General features: G+C 45.6%; 1 protein-coding gene across 3 annotated transcripts; it reads left to right on the top strand.

Annotated features, from left to right (window-relative positions):
- The first annotated feature begins 2,612 nt into the window (after positions 1–2,612).
- Positions 2,613–20,240, top strand: LRRC32 (leucine rich repeat containing 32). 3 transcript variants are annotated; one of them, XM_014960620.1, is made up of 3 exons: positions 2,613–2,782; positions 11,504–11,594; positions 16,573–20,240. In XM_014960620.1, exons 2-3 carry the CDS (start codon positions 11,508–11,510, stop codon positions 18,511–18,513), a joined length of 2,028 nt encoding a protein of 675 aa, XP_014816106.1. In that variant the 5' UTR covers positions 2,613–2,782; positions 11,504–11,507; the 3' UTR covers positions 18,514–20,240. The 3 variants fall into 3 exon arrangements, with proteins under 3 accessions (XP_014816106.1, XP_014816105.1, XP_014816104.1); XM_014960619.1 differs by lacking the exon at positions 2,613–2,782 and adding an exon at positions 2,795–2,904; XM_014960618.1 differs by lacking the exon at positions 2,613–2,782 and adding an exon at positions 7,292–7,657.
- Positions 20,241–20,460: the final 220 nt, after the last annotated feature.

Genomic DNA, 20,460 nt, shown 5'->3' with positions numbered 1-20,460 from the left:
ACAGCACAATCTGGGGGAATAACTACTTCTGCTTGCATATGAGTCTGAAATTTATTGTCAGGAGACTTCTTATTCTTTCTGTGATAGGCCATTTTCCTATTAGCTAGCCACGTATTTGTTGGAATATATAATTGGACTCCTGTCTCTAAGCAGCAGGTCCACAGTTGTCCACCAAACTTGCTGTGTCAAGTTGGCCATCAGGTTGGCCTGCCATGGTTGCAGGTGGGGACAGAATATGCCCTTGTGCCTCAGTGAAGTCTCTTTGTGGGTCTGTCCCAGCCAAATAAGCCAGGAGGGAGCAACAGGTGAGTTTTGACTTGGGTGGGAGGTGTGAGCATCAACACATCAATATCGAGCTCATGCCAAACCCAACGGTGCGGCCATATTCACTAGGCATGGTGTCACAAGGTGAAGCAAGAGTGGACAGTGAGTTTAGGAGTTGCATGGAGAGGGCAAACACAACTTTGAGATCATAAACTCACCTCTTGGTACTGCCCAATGTACCTTGAAAGCACCGATCTGAGGACATCCAAAAGGTTTGGGGACTGCTGCACGCAAGCAAGCTTCTCCATAGGATCTGCCACTGTTGCCAAGACAAGTCAATAAGAGATCATTTACTTCCTAATCCTCAAGCCATTTGGCCTTTAATAAATACATATATACAGCTATACATGCACACAGGCAACAGCCACTGCAGTAATGAAATCATTATTGTTTACTTCTTGATCATTACGTACACGTTACTATTAAATTTATTGCCCTTGTTACATACTTATTGCAACAACATGTGCAAAGTGTATTTACCCCAGCATTTAACGAACCACATCTTTCACATCTGTGGATGTTTTCGTCTTGAGCCTCCCAGGATGCTGCAGCATCTGAAGCTGCTCTGACTCACAGGAGCTGGTGTGCTACAGAAAATGATCAGTAACCTGTTGCAGAGAAGCTAAAGGCTGGGAGGCAGCATATGTTTAGCAGAATCCACAAATCTGCTTGGTATAAAAGGACACGGCTTTTATCTTCTTTTAATAAGAAGATCCAGGAAAGTGAGGCAGAATTTATGCTCTCCAGGAGAAGGGAGAGAGCACCCTGGGGTTTTTTTTTGGTGAAAATCATTGCCCATCATTGCCCATCATGGTGCAAAAATGGGGAAACACCTGATGCTGATGCCAGACATCTCCTCCAACAGGGAGGTCACTCAGTGGAGGTGTTCCTCATGGACCTAGGGGAGAAGGTGGAAGGTTTACAGTGGTCCAGGTTGGGGCTCCCTGGTGGGGTGTCCCAGGGGAAGTTGGGTCCTTGCTGGTGAAGCCAAGACTCAGTTTGGACCCAAGACACCTGGTCAGGAGCTGGCAAAACTCTATCAGAGGTTTGTGCTCCTGCAAACTAACACATGGAGCCAGCAGACACCTGCCCAGGCACTTCTTCTGAGGAGAATCATAGAATCACATGGGGTTGGAAGGGACCTCTGGAGGTCATCTAGTCCAACTCCCCTGCCAAAGCAGGTCCACCCAGAGCAGGTTGCACAAGAACTTGTGCAGGTGGGTTTTGAATGTCTCCAAGGAAGGAGACTCCACCACCTCTCTGGGCAGCCTCCTCCAGGTCTCTACCACTCTCACAGTAAAGAAGTTCCTCATCCCGTTTAGGTGGAACTTCTTCTGTTCAGGTTTGTGCCCATTTCCTCTTGTCCTGTCCCTGGGCACCACTGAAAAAAGACCAGCCCCGTCCCCCTGACACCCTCCCTTTAAGTATTTGTCCGCATTAATTAGATGTCCCCTCAGCCTTCTCATCTCAAGACTGGAAAGACCCAAGTCCTAAGCAGAAGGGGACAGTGTGCAGGTGTTCCACTGTTTTAACCAAGAGCATTGCTTCTGAAATAAAAGGGAGTTTCACACCCAAGGAAAAGAAATAAAGGTCTGCCCCATTGCCCTTTTTGGAAGGTATTTATGTTATTACCCATTCAAGCATTAAATTGAATTTACTCTTTCCCCAAAAGGTACATTTGGCCATCCCACCGCTGTGCCACAGAGACACACCTGAGCTGTTGGGACACCAAAGGCGATGTGTTTGCCTTATTACAGGACTTCCCTCTGATATACTTTTTTTTCCTCCGCACCCCATCCTGCAGGGATGTGGAGTTTAGGGTTTGCAGGCAGTGATTTACCCCAGCCCTTGTGAAACCTGTCCCCGAGCACCTGCATGTCCACGCAGCTGAAAGCCACACGCTCACATCCGTGGGACAGGCACGGCGAACTTCAGAGAGACAAGCACGTGTCCCCCCCGAAAGCCCGCGGAGGGGATTTTTTGTGGTATTCACAGACTTGTTTCATGTGTCAATGCGAGAGGGGCGTAATTACCAGCTGAGAAACTGCAGGAAATAAGCCAAGGTTGAATGAACGAAATGGAAAATAAAGAGAAGTGCAGAGGACACACACATTTTAAAACTATTACGGAGGTATGTATTCACGTGCTCGTGGGAGCCTGGGAATATATAAGAGCTCATGACTGCGAAGGAATGAATTCAAGGACCAGTCTATGGGGAGTATTTTTTTTTTTTTTTTTTTTTTTTTTCCCTGTGACTTCAAACTTCTCTCGGAGCTCGCAGAGTTTTAGTCAGCTGGCATGCAACAGAGGTACGACTTCCCCAAGGAAACTCTTCCTCGGCTTGCGCTGGAAAGGCTGCTGGGAGAGTCCGGGAGGCAGAAGGCTGCAAGCAGAGGCGAATCCTCCTCCTCCTCCTCCTACTCCTCTTCCTCCTCCTCCTCCTCCAGCCACACAGCAGGTACGTGGAGACGCGTGTGAAAACCGGGAGCCTGCTGGAAAGTTGAGCTTTCACCGGCAGGAGAGACGGGGGCTCCGGTGACTTAGAGCTGCAGCCTCTTAAAAATAACACAGTTGAGGAAGGTACTGTATAAATAAAATATACTGTGTTTATGAATAGGCTGAGGAAGGGACTAAACACACTGTGTAGAGGGCTCTAATGCACACAGCTGTATATTTAAATCCATCAGGGACTTGCACTGCAGCGAGTGAGATCCTTTACGTTAAGGAGGCACTGGTTAGTTTATAACAATACAGCTGTCATATGCCTGCTTTGTTATTATTCTCTGTGTTTACAGTAGTGGAAGAAAGGGGAGATGTGGTGGTGTATTTTTTTTTTTTTTCTCTCCTTTCTTCACAGGACTTTAGTCTATTTATGGTGTTACTGCATTATAGCGCTCTGAACCAGGAGTGCTGCAGAGCTCAGCATCGTGCACTGATTAAATGACTCTCCCCCAGCTCTCTCCGACACTGATCCCTAACACAGCCTTGGGCAAATCACACAGTCCCCCAGGGGGGGCAAAAATGGGCTTAAAAAGCTCTTTGGCCCCTGGGCTCCTCTTACTCTCCGGGCTGTCATTGAACTCTCCCTGCCGGAGCACGAGGTGTGAGATGACAGGGTTGTTTCCCTGCTCTCAAGATCCTGGCAGATTGAATGTCACCTTGGGTGAGCGGTGACTTACTGGTAGAGTTTTGCTGCATCTGGGCTGTTAGGACGAGGAATTAATGTTTAGGCAATACTTGGAAAGAGTAAAGTTTCAGAGAATCCTAGTTCTATGTAAAAGTCAAGATAATTTTCTAAAGCCAGACCCTGCTGTATTTTTGATAAAAGTACAAACGTGTTTCCCTTAAATAGAAGCCAAAGTTTGGCTTTCCACAACAGTGGAAATTTGTGTGGTCTTTTTTTTTTTTAACTAAGATGTCATCATTTCAACCTTAGGATCATCTTAATGTTCTAAAATGCTTGAAATCCTTTAGTTTTCAGTAACAAAATTTCACTACCAGGCACCTCTTTCTAAAGCAGATGGTGACAGCTTAGTGACTGTATCAGTGCTTGGCCTTTTACTGATACAGTGATGGGTGGATTCGAGGGGGTGGGTACCAGTATCATACAAGTCAAATCTATTAGAAATAATTTTCCTCACTTCATCTCTTGTTGGATCACATAAATTGAGTGTTCCTTTTCTCAAACGCTGACTCCACTGCTGAATTACAAACCAACTTCTCTCTTTCTCGGCTGCACTTAGATTAAAGCTGGTGAGAAAAGGGTCCTGGTTTGGTTCCTGGATTTCATTTTCTCCAGGAATTTGGTTCTCCAGGGAGAGCATTTCATGTTCAAATAGTTTAATCCTCAAATGCCACTTTATGTCAGTTTTTGTTGACGGAAGTGTTTTCATTTTCCCATCTACTGCTGTCCCTTCACCCAGCCCCTCACTCACAAAGTCTCCAGGCTGGTGGGCTTCATGCAATAATCACTTGTTTTCATTTTCTCTCCTGGAGAAAGGAGTGGGGGAAAAAAAATGAATAACATAGGGGAACTGACTAAACCCCGGGTGTCCAATTAATTAGAAAGGTTAATTTTTGGTGGGGAAATGCTGTTGGTTGCACACCTGATAGAGGTGCATGTGGAGAGAGGACAGAGAGAGAGAGAAGGCAGGTAGGCAGCAGCCTCAAGAGACAGGAGAAAAGCCACACTGGGATTACAGGAGATGTAGGAGACCTTATTTTGGCATATGGACTTGACACCGAAGAGGCAGGAGACTGCATCTGCCCATGAGAGACCAAGCACAGTGCAGATGGCAGGAGGAAACCAAAGTGGGAGAAGCAGCTCCTGGACATGTTGTAGGGTCTCAGGAGCTGGAACTTGTACCTCCTTCTCAGAGGCTGTGACTGAAGATGGCATGGACTATTTATTTTTTAATAGGATTAATATTAATGTTGTCTCCAGCTCCCTGGTGGAATGAATCACCGGGGAGCTATTCCAGTCCAAAGGGAGCAAGACTTGTCCTGCTCCTGCCCTTGCAGTTCAGGCCCACTTTCTAAGGCGGGAGCTTGTTTAGTTTACTTCTCTGGAGAATTTGATTCATGCAGCTCGACGCAGGACTCAACCCAAAAGCAGTGCCTTAGAAAGCAGCAGCCTTATGGATGGACGGGGTCCAAAAGGTCTGGAGGTTCAAGACATGTAATCATCAAGACATATTCTTGTTTTTTCCGAAACCCTTGGGAACCTGCAGCAGATTACGGACAGGCTGGCGAGAGCCAGTGGCTGGGATTTGCTTTTCCCTCTTGCTCTGGGCCAGGCTGAGAAGAGGGCTTTGGAGAAGAAGAGAGGTCTGATGAGGTGCCCACCATCCCTCATCCCCACAGTGCCTCCGGCCATGTGTGATGTGATGGGGGGTGAAATCTGGGTGAAGTTGGGAGAAACTGAGCAGGCAGGAATTGCTGAGGAGACCACAAGAAAACTAGGAAGGGCCTGATTTCACCCAGTCACGTGTGCAACCCCTTTGGCATCACTTGGGTGGGACAGCCCTTGCTATTTTGTGCAGGTGGGCAAAAGAGTTTGATTCTCCAATCTCACCAATCATGGAGATGATTCAATCCCTCCCATGGAGAGGACCCAATCTCTCTGATGGAAAGGACCCTTGCTGTGCAGACGTGGCTACCAAGCAGCCACCACGCTAAGGTTTCAACACCACTTTAAGGGAATAAACTGCTGGGCAGCCCATAGCATGAAAATATTGAAAAAGGGAAGTCAGCCAAATGCTTCAGGGTCTTTGAAACTGTTCACTGTCAGATCCCCTTTAGGAAAGGGCAAAGATGGTAGGGACACTGCTGATCTTTCCCGGTGTGCCTCTAAGGTGGTGGTTTTAATGAAGCAAAGTCCTCAGCAGCAGAATCAGTGCGTGCCGTTCCCGCCTGCTTTGGCATTTGTTTCTGTCCAGGCTTTTCTTCACAGTTCAGCTGGCACAGCTGCTTGGCCACTTGGTAGAACAGCTTGAAGAGCAGATATGGTTTTTTAAAAAGCACAACCAACAAAAGCCTTGCTATTTTTACCCCTGCAAGTCCAAACTTCCCACAATGCTCTGAACATCCAGGTGTAGGAAAATGTGAAGATGAAATCATCCAGGGCACTCGCTACTCTTCATTACAGGCATGATATTTGAATTCCATCTCCAAATCAAACCAAAATATCCTATTTAAAAAAAAAAAAATTCTTTTCTTGAAGACCTCAAATACTTGAGGTTTTCCTTGCGAAAGTGGCATCCCAAGTTCTGTTGCATGCTGCTGACAAGCTGAACTCTAAACCCAGAGCATCTAAAGGGCATTTAAACCTCTGGATGCTGCAGCAGTCCTCAGGTTCAACGTGAATTTTCTGCTTACCCCGAGGGGATTGCTCAAGGTAGCACGCCAAAGGGACCAAGCTGCATCCAGCTCCGACCAAGGGAAGCTCAAGACACTATGTGCTTAGGGGAAGTTGATGAAAACCAGGCAAGTCGAGGGGAACCTGTCCAGGGTTGTGATAATCTCACTATCAGCCTGTTCTCCTGAGAGCTAAACGTGGGTTTTTCAACCCATTGTACCTAATCATGCCCTTCTTCTACCCACAGGCATATTGCTGCCTCTTCGTTTCATTTATGCTTCTCATTTCAGGGCACGTTGCAAAGAAAATGCAATGATAAGAGCTTTTTGGCTTAGTATTTCAACCATGGGAAAAGGGTATTGCAACAGTTCGGGCTCATGAGGTTGGGAGACAGCAAGCAGGGAAATCTATGTAAAGGCGGGTTTTCCCAAAGCAGGTATTAATTAGCAAGAGGAAGTGAGGAAACCAGCAATTAAACAGCTGCTCCAGCCCTAGAGGGCAGCACAAAATTATAAATAAAACTCTGAACTCACAGGCAATCCGAAATCGTCTTCTGCATGAGAAAAGCATCCCTTCTGCAATGGGAATTTTTTCTGGTTAGATTCAGCACTATGTACTCGCTGCCAAAAATTCAGCAGCAGCTTAACCAGATGTTTGGACCTCCCCCCTCCCTTTATCCCTAATTTTTGCCCCGTGCCATGAAAAACCCTTCAATCAGGTGCGTTGGGGCTGTCACTGTCACCCCTGTCCTGCCCTGCAGACCGCTATCACACTTTGATTAGTGGGACCACTGCAAAGAGTTATCTCTTCCAGGACAGGTTTCCAGACTCTGGGGCTTTTAAATTTATCAGCCGTGAATGTGAAACCTTTGATCCTCAAGCACTGCTTTCCTAACGATGCAGAGAGTGATTTAGGTGGAGGGGTAGGAGGGCTCCAACCCTCCGGGAACGTGACTGGAGGACACACAACCCTCAAGTAAACACCCCGCCTTGCACCGCGCATCCAGCTAAACAATGGCATCGGCAACGATAAGTCACTTATTCCCCTGAGCAAACCCCTGGCTCCATCCTGATAGTTTCTCTGGGGAAAAAAAAAAAAAGAAAAGAAAAAGAAAAAAAAAAGAAGTCCCCCTTGTTTCTCAACGCCTGCCCCGAGCAAGGGCTTCAGGATGTCGCACAGTAGCTGACTCCGTCCGGAGCACAGCGGTGGCTAAGACCCAGCAAGAGCCCGGAGAGGAACCCAGAGGAAGACAAGCAACATTAATTTAAAGCAGACACTGTCCCAAATAAGGTTATTTCCCTGAGAATGCCTTCGTTACGAAGTTAGGAGTGAGCCTCTTGGCGTCCCGAATGGGTGAACGTGAAGCTGAAGAACAATTTCCTCGGTGCCGGGACTGAGCCGGTTTGGAAGAGCTGGATATGCTTTTTAAAGACATGATAAGCAGTGTCTGGGGATGCAGGAAACCCTTGGAAGAAGGTAATTGTGAAATATTCACTCTTTTTAACCCTGAAGGCTCTAATTTAGCAGCAAGGAGTCTTGTGTGAAAAAGGATCAGACCCTGGGGAGTTTGGTTTGTGTTTTGTGTGTTCTTGCGTATTTAACCTCTCTGGCACAGGAAAATGACTCTGTTAATTGTCTAAGCAGTAACAAAAATTACCTCGGGAGGAAATTTGGAAAGTGTTGCTGTTGTTAGTTACAAGCAGCGTTTATTAAGTGGTTTCAGGATTAATATTGTAACAGAGACAGAGGCAAATATTGTTTTGGAGGGGGAACTGGGCAAACGGGGATAAAACCCCGATTCTTCCGTGGTTTCAAATGTGTCTTGGGGCAAATCAGTGCTCTTCTCTGCCTTTGCCCTCCCATCTGTTAAGTGGATATGCTGACGTGGTTCGGGTACCGTGCCTTTTCTAGACGCTAAATTATATGACCCACTTAAGAAGATTCCTTGGGGGTGCTACTCACTGAAATCACCTGTATTTTTCAGCTGTGGATGGGGCTGGGTAATTTGGAAGCACTGTGATGGAAAGCTGTGACACTGAACGCGGTTCAGAGCTCAGTCCTGCTCTGAGGTATGCTGGGATTTTTACCACAGCTGCCAGCGGGAGCAAACTGGCACCGAGCATGAAACTGCTTTGACTCTGGGAAAGCCTCAGAGCAATAAAAGTTCCTTTAGGTCAAGTTGTTGCTACTGCTGCTCTGGGACTGTTTTTTTTAGCTGTTAGAAGCACTAGTGCCAGTTAGAGACACCAGTACCAGTGCCAGCAGGCAGGGTTCAGCAGTGATGCTCTGTGACACCAGGGCAATGGGGAATCTGTGAGCCCCAAGTTCTGCACTGGGAGAGGGTGGTGGGCACCAGAGACCTGTCCAGAGGGAAGAGAGGAGGGGGATCATAGAATGGTTTGGCTTGGAAGGGACCTCAAAAATCATCCAGTTCCAATCCCCTGTCATGGTCAGGGACACCTCCCACCAGACCAGGTTGCTCAAAGCCCCATCCAACCTGGCCTTGAACCCTTCCAGGGATGGGGCAGCCACAGCTTCTCGGGGCAACCTGGGCCAGGCTCTCACCACCCTCACAGAAAAGACTTTCTTCCTAAGGTCTAATCTAAATCTCCCCTCTTCCAGTTCAAAACCGTTACCTCTCATCCTATCGCTCCACTCTCTCATACGAAGTCCCTCCCCACCTCTCCTGAAGGCCCCCTTCAGGTACTGGAAGGCTGCTATAAGGTCTCCCCAGAGCCTTCTCTTCTCCAGGCTGAACAACTGCAACTCTCTCAGCCTGTCTTTATAGGAGAGTTCCTCCAGTGCTCTGATCATCCTCTGCGGATGCCGTGCTGTGTCACACTAAGTGTTGCTGAGGAGGGTCTAAAGGCTGTCCAGAGGAAAGCTCCTCATCTGGATAGTTAAACTGAAAACCACCTTGGGAAGGGAATCTTCATAAGCAAGGAGGTCATACTGTACCATGAGGAGTAGCTTACCCTCCTCTGGTAAGTCCTTGTGGTCTCCTAAATAAGAGACCACCACATCCTACTGCTTCAGATGACAGCCTCCTTAGAAGCACCTTGAGGGACAGCATCCTTGCTTACTACAGATCTGTCTTACACAGCAAGCCATTCAATCACATTTTTGTGTTCATATAAATCAATTTCCCAGTTGCTTTATGAACTTACAATTTAGGAAGTTTCAAAATGATGGGTGATGAGGAAGAAGAACATGTGTGAACCTCATGAAGTTCAAACAGGCCAAGTGCAAGGTCCTGCACCTGAGTCATGGCAATCCCAGGCACAAATACAGGTTGGGCAGAGGATGGACTGAGAGGAACCCCTGAGGAGAAGGACCTGGGGGTATGAGTAGACAAGAGGCTCAACATGAGCCGGCAATGTGCGCTGGCAGCTCAGAAAGCCAACCGCATCCTGGGCTGCATCAAAAGAAGTGTGGCCAGCAGGGCCAGGGGGGTGATTCTACCCCTCTGCTCTGTGCTTGTGAGACCCCACCTGCAGTACTGCGTCCAGCTTTGGAGCCCTCAGCACAGGAAGGACATGGGGCTGTTGGAACGGGTCCAGTGGAAGACCACAATAATGATCAGAGGGATGGAGCTCCTGCCCTATGAAGACAGGCTGAGAGAGCTGGGATTTTTCAGGCTGGAGAAGAGAAAGGTCCTGCGAGACCTTATAGCAGCCTTCCAATCCCTAAAGGGGGCCTACAGGAGAGATGGGGAGGGACTTTTTACAAGAGAGTGGAGCTATAGGAAAAGGAGTAGTGCTTTTAAACCAAAAGAGGAGAGATTTCGATTAGATCTTAGGAAGAAATTCTTTCCTGTGGGGGTGGTGAGACACTGGAACAGGTTGCCCAGGGAAGCTGTGACTGCCCCATCCCTGGAGGGGTTCAAGACCAGGCTGAATGGGGCTTTGAGCAACCTGGTCTGGTGGGAGGTGTCCCTGCCCATGGCAGGGGAGTTGGAACTGGATGATCTTTAAGGTCCCTTCCAACTCTAACCATTCCATGATTCTATGATAGTGAACCCGTTGGCTTTGCTGTTCAGTAACTGCCATTGCTGCGCGGAAGCGTGGCCGTCAGCTGCGTTCCTCGAACTGTGACTAAGCTGAGGGATCTCCACCAGCTGGGAATGATCCCATCTCTTTTGCTCTGCGGGTGGAAGCCGCTGAGTAACAGTACGTTGATGTTGGTTTTTGGCGGCACATACACACGGGATCTGCGTGCGTTTGGAGTCTGCCAGATGCAGGCTTGCTCCTGGAAAGACTTAAGAGCAGTTCTAGCTAAGCACTCCTGCATGGCTTCCAGTGGGGAGCTGGCACGTGTCTCACCAGCTCTGGATGTGGGCAGGATCAGCTGAGACCTGCCTGCAAGAAGCCATACAAATACGGACAGATTCAGCATGTTTACAACAGGGGCTGTCATAAAGAAGAGATATCTGGAGCTCACATCAGTGATGACCACAGCCAAAAACCTTATTAGTGTCCACCTAGAAACAAGCCATTTGAAGGACAGGTGCTCGTTTTTCTCCCATTGGCCAATGACAGGCCTCATGGTGCTTGACTCCTTTTGCAGTTATTCTATGCTTTTTTTTCTGGAGTGCTTTCCAAACAGTTATACTCTGATGGATCCTTTGTTTCACGCAAATCCATACTGTTTGTATCTATCTGTCTCTTTTTAAGGCATCTGCTCTCAAATCTATTTAAAAGCCTGCCCGTACCTGGGATGTATAAAACGGAAAACTGACATTTGGACAAAAAGTTCTCAGTCCATTCTTTAGGCTGTTTATGTTTCACGGATGAGCCTGTAAAAGCTCTGACATTCTGGGATGAGAGGAGTGGGAAACGTTGCGGATGGAAATGGAAACTGATCCCAGTGTTTGGTGTTTTTGAGTGCCACCCATTCACTTTGGTCAAGACTTGTCACACCAAAAGCAAAACTTCAGCCCAGCTGGGCTGAGTCTGAACTCCTTCTATGGACAGAGTGAGGTGGCTCTGGAAGGTCACTCAGTCTCTGGTAGTTGTTTTTCTCAGTGATGCCATACACAGTACCCAGCTTGAGCATCTGGACTTCATTGGGTGGCCCAGGTGTCATTTGGGTAGCAGCTGAAATCACACCGCATCTCTCTTTCAAATCCTCATATAAATTTCTTTTTCCCATCAGCCTCAAAGGGAATAGGCAGGTCCAAAGTGCTGTAGGCTCGGAGATGGGTTAGTTTATTCCACTGAGTGTGTGCTTTTCCACGTTAGACAATGATCTGGTGCCAACTTTCACATGCATTGACCACTGTGTCACGTTTGAAATTTAACCATAATGACTTTTTTCCTGCAGAACCATGAAACTGTACATCGTCTTCTTCCTGGCAGTGGTGAACAGAGGAACCTCTAACAATCAGCCCACGGAGGGGACGTCCTGTGAAATGGTAAGACTGTCTCCCTGCTCAGGCCCCTTGAGATTCTGGATGAGGTGGGGACCCATTAGTTCCAGGCGCTGCACAAATAGCTGTGGTCTCTGAGAAAGGAAACCGACCAGGACCAGGCTCTCCATGACAGCAGAGATGGGCTTTGCTGCGTTAGTGGATGCTCTCCAGGCTGTTCTTGGGCTATGTCCTCACTATGTCCTCACTGCACATAAAAGGGGAGAAAAAAGAGAAGTCATTATCTCCATTTTTTAATAAGGGGAAGCTGGTTGAAAGAAATTTGACCTGATTTCCCCAAGACTACAGGCATTCTGTGGCCAAGACAGTGAAAGAAGCGAGACCTAAAATCGACTCCTTTATATCAGGCCTCAGTTCTTTGTGCTTTAAATAAAGCACCTTCTGTAAAACACATCTCCACTGGCCCTTTTGTAGAAACAGGGAGTCTGACCTTCTCTGCCCTGACACAGCATTGTGACCAGGGAAGCTGTGCCTGACTTCTGCTGGAGGTAGAAAAAGTGACAAAGCCTCTTGTTCCTGTATAAAGTTTGCTCCTTGAATTTTTGCAAGCACCTGGTGCGATATCATAAATGTTATTCATAGCTGAACTTGCTCCTTTCCCTATCCAAGTGCTTGCCGACTGTAACAGGCCATTTAAAAATACTTATGGTGGTTTGTTGTTGTTTTTTTTGAACGTTGAAGCTGTTCAGCACAAACCCTCAAGAACTTCCAAAATAGGGAAAAAAAATAATTTGCTAGCTGTACAAATCTCCCTTATGGGACTCATTCCATTCCGGCCCACCCTGCCGTATTGCTGCACTTCCTGAATTCCAGAGAAATTAAGACCTAGTATATATAAAAAGATCTTGGGAAGGTGACCGGATAGCTCGATTCATTGGCTGGAGAGGGAAGACTGATGAAGCCACTGTAAACATGACAGCTCGGGTCCCATGTATCATAGTCATATGAAGGCTGGGCGAGACACGCAATAATCCAAGCAGATTCTCCCCGTCCCTTTTCTTGATGGGTCACAGACCAGGCCGATGGCTGAGAAGTAAACACATGCTTGTTTCCACCACTCCACTGTAAACTGCTTTCATCAAGCCAACAACCCATGTCTCTATGCAACAAGGCTGGGATAAATTCGGCCCTGACAGAAAACACGCTGCAGTTCAGGGGCTGGGATGCTCATCTGGTATAAATTAACAGCTCAGCATCATTAAAGTCGATGTTGATTTTCTTCTTCTGCTGGGCGTTTGGTCCAATGGAAGGAGAAGGGTGTAAATCCAAACACAGCTTAAAGAAAGAGGGAGCTACTGGATTAGCTGATGGGTCCATTGAGAGTCCTGCTTGCTTCACATGTTTACTCTTCATCACAGCCTGGCTGTTGTATGTGGTACTTTCCCTGTGGAAATACCTTCAGAATAGCAAAGGCTGAGAAATGGAACCTTTCATCCCAAATGAAATAGCAAAGGCTGAGAAATGGAACCTTTCATCCCAAATCCCATAGAAGAGGAACAAGTCAGAAACCTGAGTCCCTCTCTGAGTCACCCCTGGTGCTCCTGCCATTGAACCAAAGTCTTTTAAAAGAGCTTGTAGGAACTAAACAGTCCCTACCAGACTCCTGATATGGGAGTGAGGTATAGAGTAGGGTAGATGGTTGGACTCGATAATCCCAAGGGTCTCTTCCAACCTAGACGATTCTATGATTCTATGATTCTATGATAAATCCCATAAGAAGAGGAACAAGTCAGAAACCCGTGCCCCTCTCTGAGTCACCCCTGGTGCTCCTGCCATTGAACCAAAGTCTTTTAAAAGAGCTTTTGGGTAGTAAGCAGTCCCTACCAGAGCCCTGATATGGGAGTGAGCTGCACTGATTGTACAAGTTACTGCACATCTACCGGTTTGTGAGACATCAAGGCACTGCTTAAATGTCAGGAGATTCTTCCTGACTCACATTGCCTTCCAAGGAGAAGGGCTTCAATTAGTTCATGCTTTACCTCCCAAAGAAAGATGTTTCTGCTAATTCATGTTAACTGGCAAAGCAGGATCTTTCAAATAATTTATAGAAGAGAAGGGCTTTTAGTTTCTTAACCTTGCACTGAGGTGATGCAAGAACATGTGCATAATCAGTTGTCATAGGTCAGCTGATATGTGGTACCCGGGCAAATTGCTAAGGTTTGGTTGTGTAGCTGAGCCTCCACCTGGGCAGCTCTTCTAGAGATGGGCACAGACATCATTCAAGTGGCTCCAGCCCAAATTCTTGGGTTTCAAACGCTCATGAGTTGATACAGGAGAACGTGAGTGGAGGCTTGGATCCAGCTGCTTCGTTCATAGGGCTCTGACTAAGCTGGGTGACAACTTCCACCCAGTGCTGAGCTGTGAAGAATGGGAGTCAGAATCCAAATGATGCTCAGCTTTTGAGCTGTTGGGTCGTTTTTTCACCATCACCTGAATGGGACCAGACACCAAAGGGACCAAGTGCTCCCCACCCTGCAGTAGTTTTTGCCAATGGACTTCAAACAAACTGGTGGCAGCACTGGCAGAGATGATGAAGTCAGAACATGAGACTGGCAAAAATCTCTTTTCCAGCCTCAGGCTGCCAACCCATTGGGCTATGGGGTGGGAGGAAGGGAGATACACACAAACAGATGCTGTTTGCTCCATCCCACTGAGACATGCTTCATCTTTTCTTCCTAGCGCTGATGAGAATGAAATTCATGCAGTTTGAGCCTCGGGGAAGAAAAGATGGTGCAGAACAGACTAGATAAGAAATTCAGCGAGGATCAAAATAGTCAGTGAAAAGGAATGAATGTTTGAAAAAAAAAAAAAAATGGGAGGGGAAAAGTTATAGGAACAAATGGCAGACAGTGGGAGGTATAGATTTTATCAGTGCCTGTTATTACTGGGAGGGTTCCGTGGATGCAGATTAAAGGCCCAATCCTGCAAGATACTTGGTGAACTGGGACTGACCTCTCCCCCGTCGACTTCAGTGAAAACCAGCTGGCTGGCGTCGACAGGAGTTGGATCAGGGCTTTGCTGAGATGCTGGGTGCCCAGAGGGAGCAGAGGGTGCTTCAACCCTTGTTGAGATCTGGCTCAAAGTGTGGGAAGAAACCTGGCATCTGCCTTAGGCTGCAAAGCGGCTGCTGCTTTTTCACTCTGGATTTTTGCATCCTTCTGGCTTCTCCCTCTTCCACAAAAGGAGGAAGAAACTTCCTGCTCTGTTTTTTGGGCCTCGGAGCTAAACTCAACTCCGTGCACATTCTAGCTGAAAATAAGCAATTCTACCGTGGCTTTGCAGGAAAGAAACAGTGTCAGAAAGAAGCAGCTAGAAAATCCCCTTCCCTTCTTTTATTTAGCTGGGGTTTGTGTGGAGGGAAAAAAGGAACTAGAAAATCCCCTTCCCTTCTTTTATTTAGATGGGGTTTGTGTGAGTGAGTTGGAGGGAAAAAAGGAGGGGATTCAGGTTTTAACAGGCCATTTACTGGGGATCTTTGAGGAAAGATGTATCATGGGAAGGACTGTGGAGCAGCCTGTGTGTATCTAGAGTTTGGATGAGCACTTGTGCTTCTCTGGCACATTTTTGTGTGGTCTCCAAAACTCACATGATGCAAAAGAGATTTACAAAATGCTGACTATTGCCCCACTTCTCCTAAACAGACCTGCCACTTCATTCACCTAAAAGTTCACATGAAACAGATGGTTTTTTTGGTTGTTTTTTTTTTTACTTTTAATGTTTCTTTCATGTCTGAAAAGCTTTGCGTCATGGAATCTGGATTCTGCTTCTCCACAGAAGTTAAGATTGAACAGATTTTTTTCTTTCTTTTCTTTCTGATCTTTCTACAAACAGTCCATGACCCAGTCACCCAAATACATTCATAACAAGAGTTTTCCTCCAGTAAATTAAATGCTGCCTAAGCCTTTCACATTCCACTTCCTCCTGCTGCTCTGTGTTCTCCGTAATAACAAAATACAGCTTGACATTTATGCAAGGATGAGCATGTTCATGTTTCCAATGTTCCTTATGAGCACACACTCCAAATTTTGCTCTGGCCACAGATTCAGCCCTAGCTGCAATTAAACAGCCACGCATCTAGAAGATGAATTTGACACTTGGGTTTTTTCTCTACCCTGCTGCTGAGAATTGGACTGAAAAGAAGTCACCCTCACTGTATGTCACAGCTTTTTTTCCTCTCAAAACTTAGCTTTACCTCATTTTTCTTTTCCGTGTTGTGTCACGGGTGTCTTGTGTGGGTGATTTCATAGGGCTTGCTCCACACACAAGAAGAAGGGAACTGTTGTTGGTTTAGGAGGAGGATAAACATGGATAGTAAAAGGAGGAGTTTGAAGGTTTCCACCAGAAATGTTTTAGTAGCTCAACGACCCATTTGGTTAAAGATACATTGTTTAACTAAGCCATGGCCATAGGAAGACACGATTAAATACCCAAGGAGCGTGATTTAGAAGGAGAGAGATGGGTTCAGGATCTCATACATTTCCCCACCTCCTTATTTTGGGAGCTATGCAACCAAAAAAGTGGAGCTCTTGTAAGTACTACTTACTATTGCGAGTAGAGTTTGCAAAATCTAACACACCAGTGAAGCTGAGAAAATTAAACACCAAAACAAAAGTGAGGAAACAGTCCTTGATTGCAATGGAAAGAGGGCAACACCCCTTCACTTAGAACTATTAAAATGAGCCTGGGAGAAAGCTACAAAAAGGAGAACATTTAGTAAGTATCACATGCAGATAAAACTCTGTTGTTGCAAGTCAGAAATGTCTTTAAAATGAAATGAGTGCTGTTAACTGCAAAAAAGCATTCAGGTTGTAGTTCTCGCTGTCTGAATGCTGAGAGAAAATAGTGTGATCGGTGTTTCGGAAGGAGGATCTGCCTGGATGCTGAATGTTATTTTCTTTATATTTGATGCAACGAAGTTTCTCACTTCTCATGTGACAACCCCTTTTCTCTCTCTTTCTGGCAGACAAACTCGCAGGCATTGTGCCACAACAAAGACCTTCACCAAATCCCTCGTGGGCTCCATCCGAATGTAAACAAAATAGATCTGTCTGGAAATCTGATACAAAGCATCCCTGAAATGCCGTTATCATTTTACACTTCCCTCCAGTGCCTGGATCTAAGCTCTAACCAGATAAGCTTCATCACGCCTGGCGTCTTTGCACACATGACAAGCTTGCTGGAAATAAATTTAGCCAACAATCACTTATATGAGCTTGCTCAGAATGGGACAGAGGGGATTGGACTTTTACCCAAGGTGGAAATATTGGACTTGTCCCACAACAGTCTGTACAATGGGATGGCTGAGTATTTCATTAAGCAAGCTCCAGCACTGCGGTATCTTTCCTTGGCAGACAACAGTATTATAATGATATCTCACAAGATGTTTCAGGGATCTCCCAATCTTGTGGAGATAGATCTTCAGAGCAATATCATCATGGAAATTGAAGAAGGTGCTTTTGAGACTCTGGTGAACCTTTCCAAGCTCAATCTCTCCATGAATTCAATTACTTGCATCTCTGATTTCAACCTCAGGCAGCTGGAGATACTTGACCTTAGCAGGAATAGCATTGAGACCTTCCACACCGCAAAGTCAGATGACGAATATAGCTTAAGATGTTTGGATCTGAGTGAAAACAAACTGCTTCACTTCCCAGTCTTCCCCCAGGTAAACAAACTGGTAACTCTGAATTTGTCAAAGAATTTAATCCAGCTCACCGCTGAATCTCCTCATAATAAAATGGACTACATGGAAAATGAATGGCTGGATGCCTCTTTTCGTCTTCTTGATCAGAAGCAAAGTAGAAACAAAAGCTCACTTTATTTATCCCAGCTTGTATATTTAGACTTAAGTTATAATGAAATCAAATCCATTCCCGATGAGTTCTTTGAATCAATGTTGTCCCTTCAAACCCTTAATCTCAGTAAAAACTGTCTTCAGGCATTTGCAGTAAGTTATGACAGCACATTGATCTCCCTAACTGTCCTCGACTTGAGCTACAATGCTTTGCAGAACTTGGTGCTGGATGTTGGCACGTTGTCAAATTTGAAGGAGCTCTATGTTCAAAACAACCATCTCCAGACTCTGCAATTTGATATCTTCTCGAGTCTTCCAAGCCTCAGACTGCTTAATCTACAGAGCAATAATATCAGCCTTTGCAGCATGTACTCAGGATTAGCCAAGCAGAGACTTGCTGGAGAGGAAAGTGGTTGTGTATCATTTGTTGATTCTCCTACTCTTCAGTACTTGTACCTCGCCGACAACATGCTGAGCATCCTACCAGCATACACTTTCTACAAGACTTCTCTGATTGTCTTGGATCTCTCCATGAACCCCGGACTGAAAATAGAAGTTAAAGCATTATCAGGACTGGAAAAGTCTCTGGAATATTTGTATTTACATGGCAATAGCCTGGTAGATTTAAATATTGACTTGCCTTGTTTTAGCCACCTTAAACATTTAAACCTCTCTGAAAACCAGCTGAACTGGCTGCCTAAGTGGGGTAGTGACTCTCCACTGGAAGTTCTGGACCTGCGGAACAATAGGTTTAGTACGTTACAGAACAGCAATATTTTAGCATTAGAAAATTCCCTTAAAAACTTGTATCTCACTGGGAACCCACTCAATTGCTGTGGAAACACCTGGCTCTCCTCAATGATCCAGAACAAAAATGTCCAGATCCCCAACGTGGAGCACTTAACGTGCCACTACACTCAGAACTTTGGGTACCAGGAAGAAATACACATCGGGAACCTTAGACCAGAAGACTGTGAAAAAGAGGATCTGAAGAAAACCAACTTCCTAATTATATTAACATTTGTGTTGGTTTTATCTGTGATCATCATTGGCGTGGGTTCATTTTTTTGCTTCCGCAGGCAAAGCTTTAGCCATCAGTTTAAAGCATAGGAACACAAAATGCCTTGAAAACTGAAGAAATCAGGTGCTACACTGCCGGTGTGTAGAAATGAAGGGTAAAATTCTCATCTTTGATTTTTAACTGTGGATTTTAAGATGGTTTCAAAGTGCCCCTCAACTGCACCACTACAGTGCTCTGGGCTGCAGGGACTGAAGGAAAATTTGCCGTGTTTTGCACTTGCTTCATTCACAAGCAGATCTGCTTAAAAAGCTAATACAGTGGTGGAAGAGGCCACTGTAAAGCTCTACTGTTGATTTGAGGGATGTGTAAGTTAAACCACACCAAAAGAAAAAGTCCTCTAAGGTCTTGAGGCTTTTCACGAAGTTCAGAGATACTTTGTGATGACAGCTTCACAGAAACACTATGAAAATTGAGCATTGTAACTGCATCACCTTTTTAGGACAGTCATAAATGACACCAATTAAGTAGGAAAGCCCTCCTCAAAGTTATGTGCCTCCATAAGATGTTTTGATTTGGTCTGAACTTTGCTTTTTCCTAATTGATCAGGTCCTTTTGAACAACTGAAAGCATACAAACCTATGCCAGGGCGGGCCAAGATGCAATCTTTCACTCCTTGGAGTTGATTGCAAATCCCCCATGAGCTCCAAAACAACGAGACTTGAGCTAAAAAAGGAAATTACAGTTTGTGTCTGTTGTGCTTGTGGCTGCCATTTAGAAAATCCACACCCGACCATGGGAATCAAGAACCTTGGAGGCAGGAACCTCTTTGGATCCCTCTCTTTGTTTGTGCTATGTTGCTCCAGCCACTGGGGCCAGACAGGAGAGGCAGATGAGGTCAATTAGCCTTGGCACTTAATACCAGTGAGGGATGTAGGAGAAATCTCAGGTGTGAAACAGCTGCACTATACGTTACAAAGATCTGCTCAGAAGGTCACAGGTCCACAGTTAACTCAAAGAGGAGAAATTTGCCCCTCACGTGCAATACATATTTAACTGGGTTTAATGTGAAGAAATTCATCTCTGGGGTGAATGCTTTTTTACAAGAAAAAGTCTTGGAGAATGAATTTCAACCAGCTAACATTGGACTGAAATGTTTATATTTCTAAAGGAAACTGTTGGGAACTCACTGCATACAGTTACATTTCAATGCAAAAGAGTAATATATCCATTTTTAAAGGTCATAGGTTAGACAGGAAAAAGGTGTTTTAAAGATAAAAGTGGGAAAAAAGACAGGGAACCCAGTCCTGGGCCAGATGTCTGCTGTTTCTCCCTAAAAAAAGATATTATGGACTAGAGGACTGGCTGAAAGAAAAGTTATGTAGATCCTCATTCTGTGATGGGTTTAACATGGCCAACCCGTTGCGTTGCTAAAAACTGGCACTGACATATGTTATGTCCCATACTCTGACAGTAGATTCACCCTTTGAAGTGAGAAGAAGGTCATCAACAGTAGGAGCCTGACCTACCAACAGGGTTCAACAGCCTCAAAAGGAGCTGTATCAGGTTTTCTGTTAATGCCAAGAACTGTATGTTAAGGAACGTAAGAGAAATAGAGGTCAAACCAAAACCTATCCAGGTAAATAACTCAGAGTCTAATTGCTGCTCCACTTCTGTTTCTTCCAGCTAGTGAATGTCAAAATTAACACACTACAAAGAGGTGTATAATTCTATTTTTAAAGTGGTTATGTAAGAAACTGGCTGGTAGTTTTCATTGTGGAATTTTGTACAATAAAAACACCTTTGAATTTTGTAAAAAGCACAGGGTTGTGAATATATTAAAGCACCAGCTTGGAATGCTCCACAGATGAACAGCTATGTCTTCCTATTTTTCTATGGTGTTCAGACTCCACTTTAGACCTTTACCTTCCTGTCCTTAAGCGGGGGGAGCTGCTCAATATCTTGGAGTGCAACCCATGGAGAACAAGGAGATCTACTGAAGATGTAGGCAAGCGTGTGCACAGTCAGTAGCAATAGGG

This window comes from Calidris pugnax, unplaced genomic scaffold (assembly GCF_001431845.1).
Source record: "Calidris pugnax isolate Ruff unplaced genomic scaffold, ASM143184v1 scaffold270, whole genome shotgun sequence".
Taxonomy (NCBI): domain Eukaryota; kingdom Metazoa; phylum Chordata; class Aves; order Charadriiformes; family Scolopacidae; genus Calidris; species Calidris pugnax.
The sequence above is the reverse complement of the archived record's forward strand: the minus strand, read 5'-3'. Positions and strand labels throughout refer to the sequence as shown.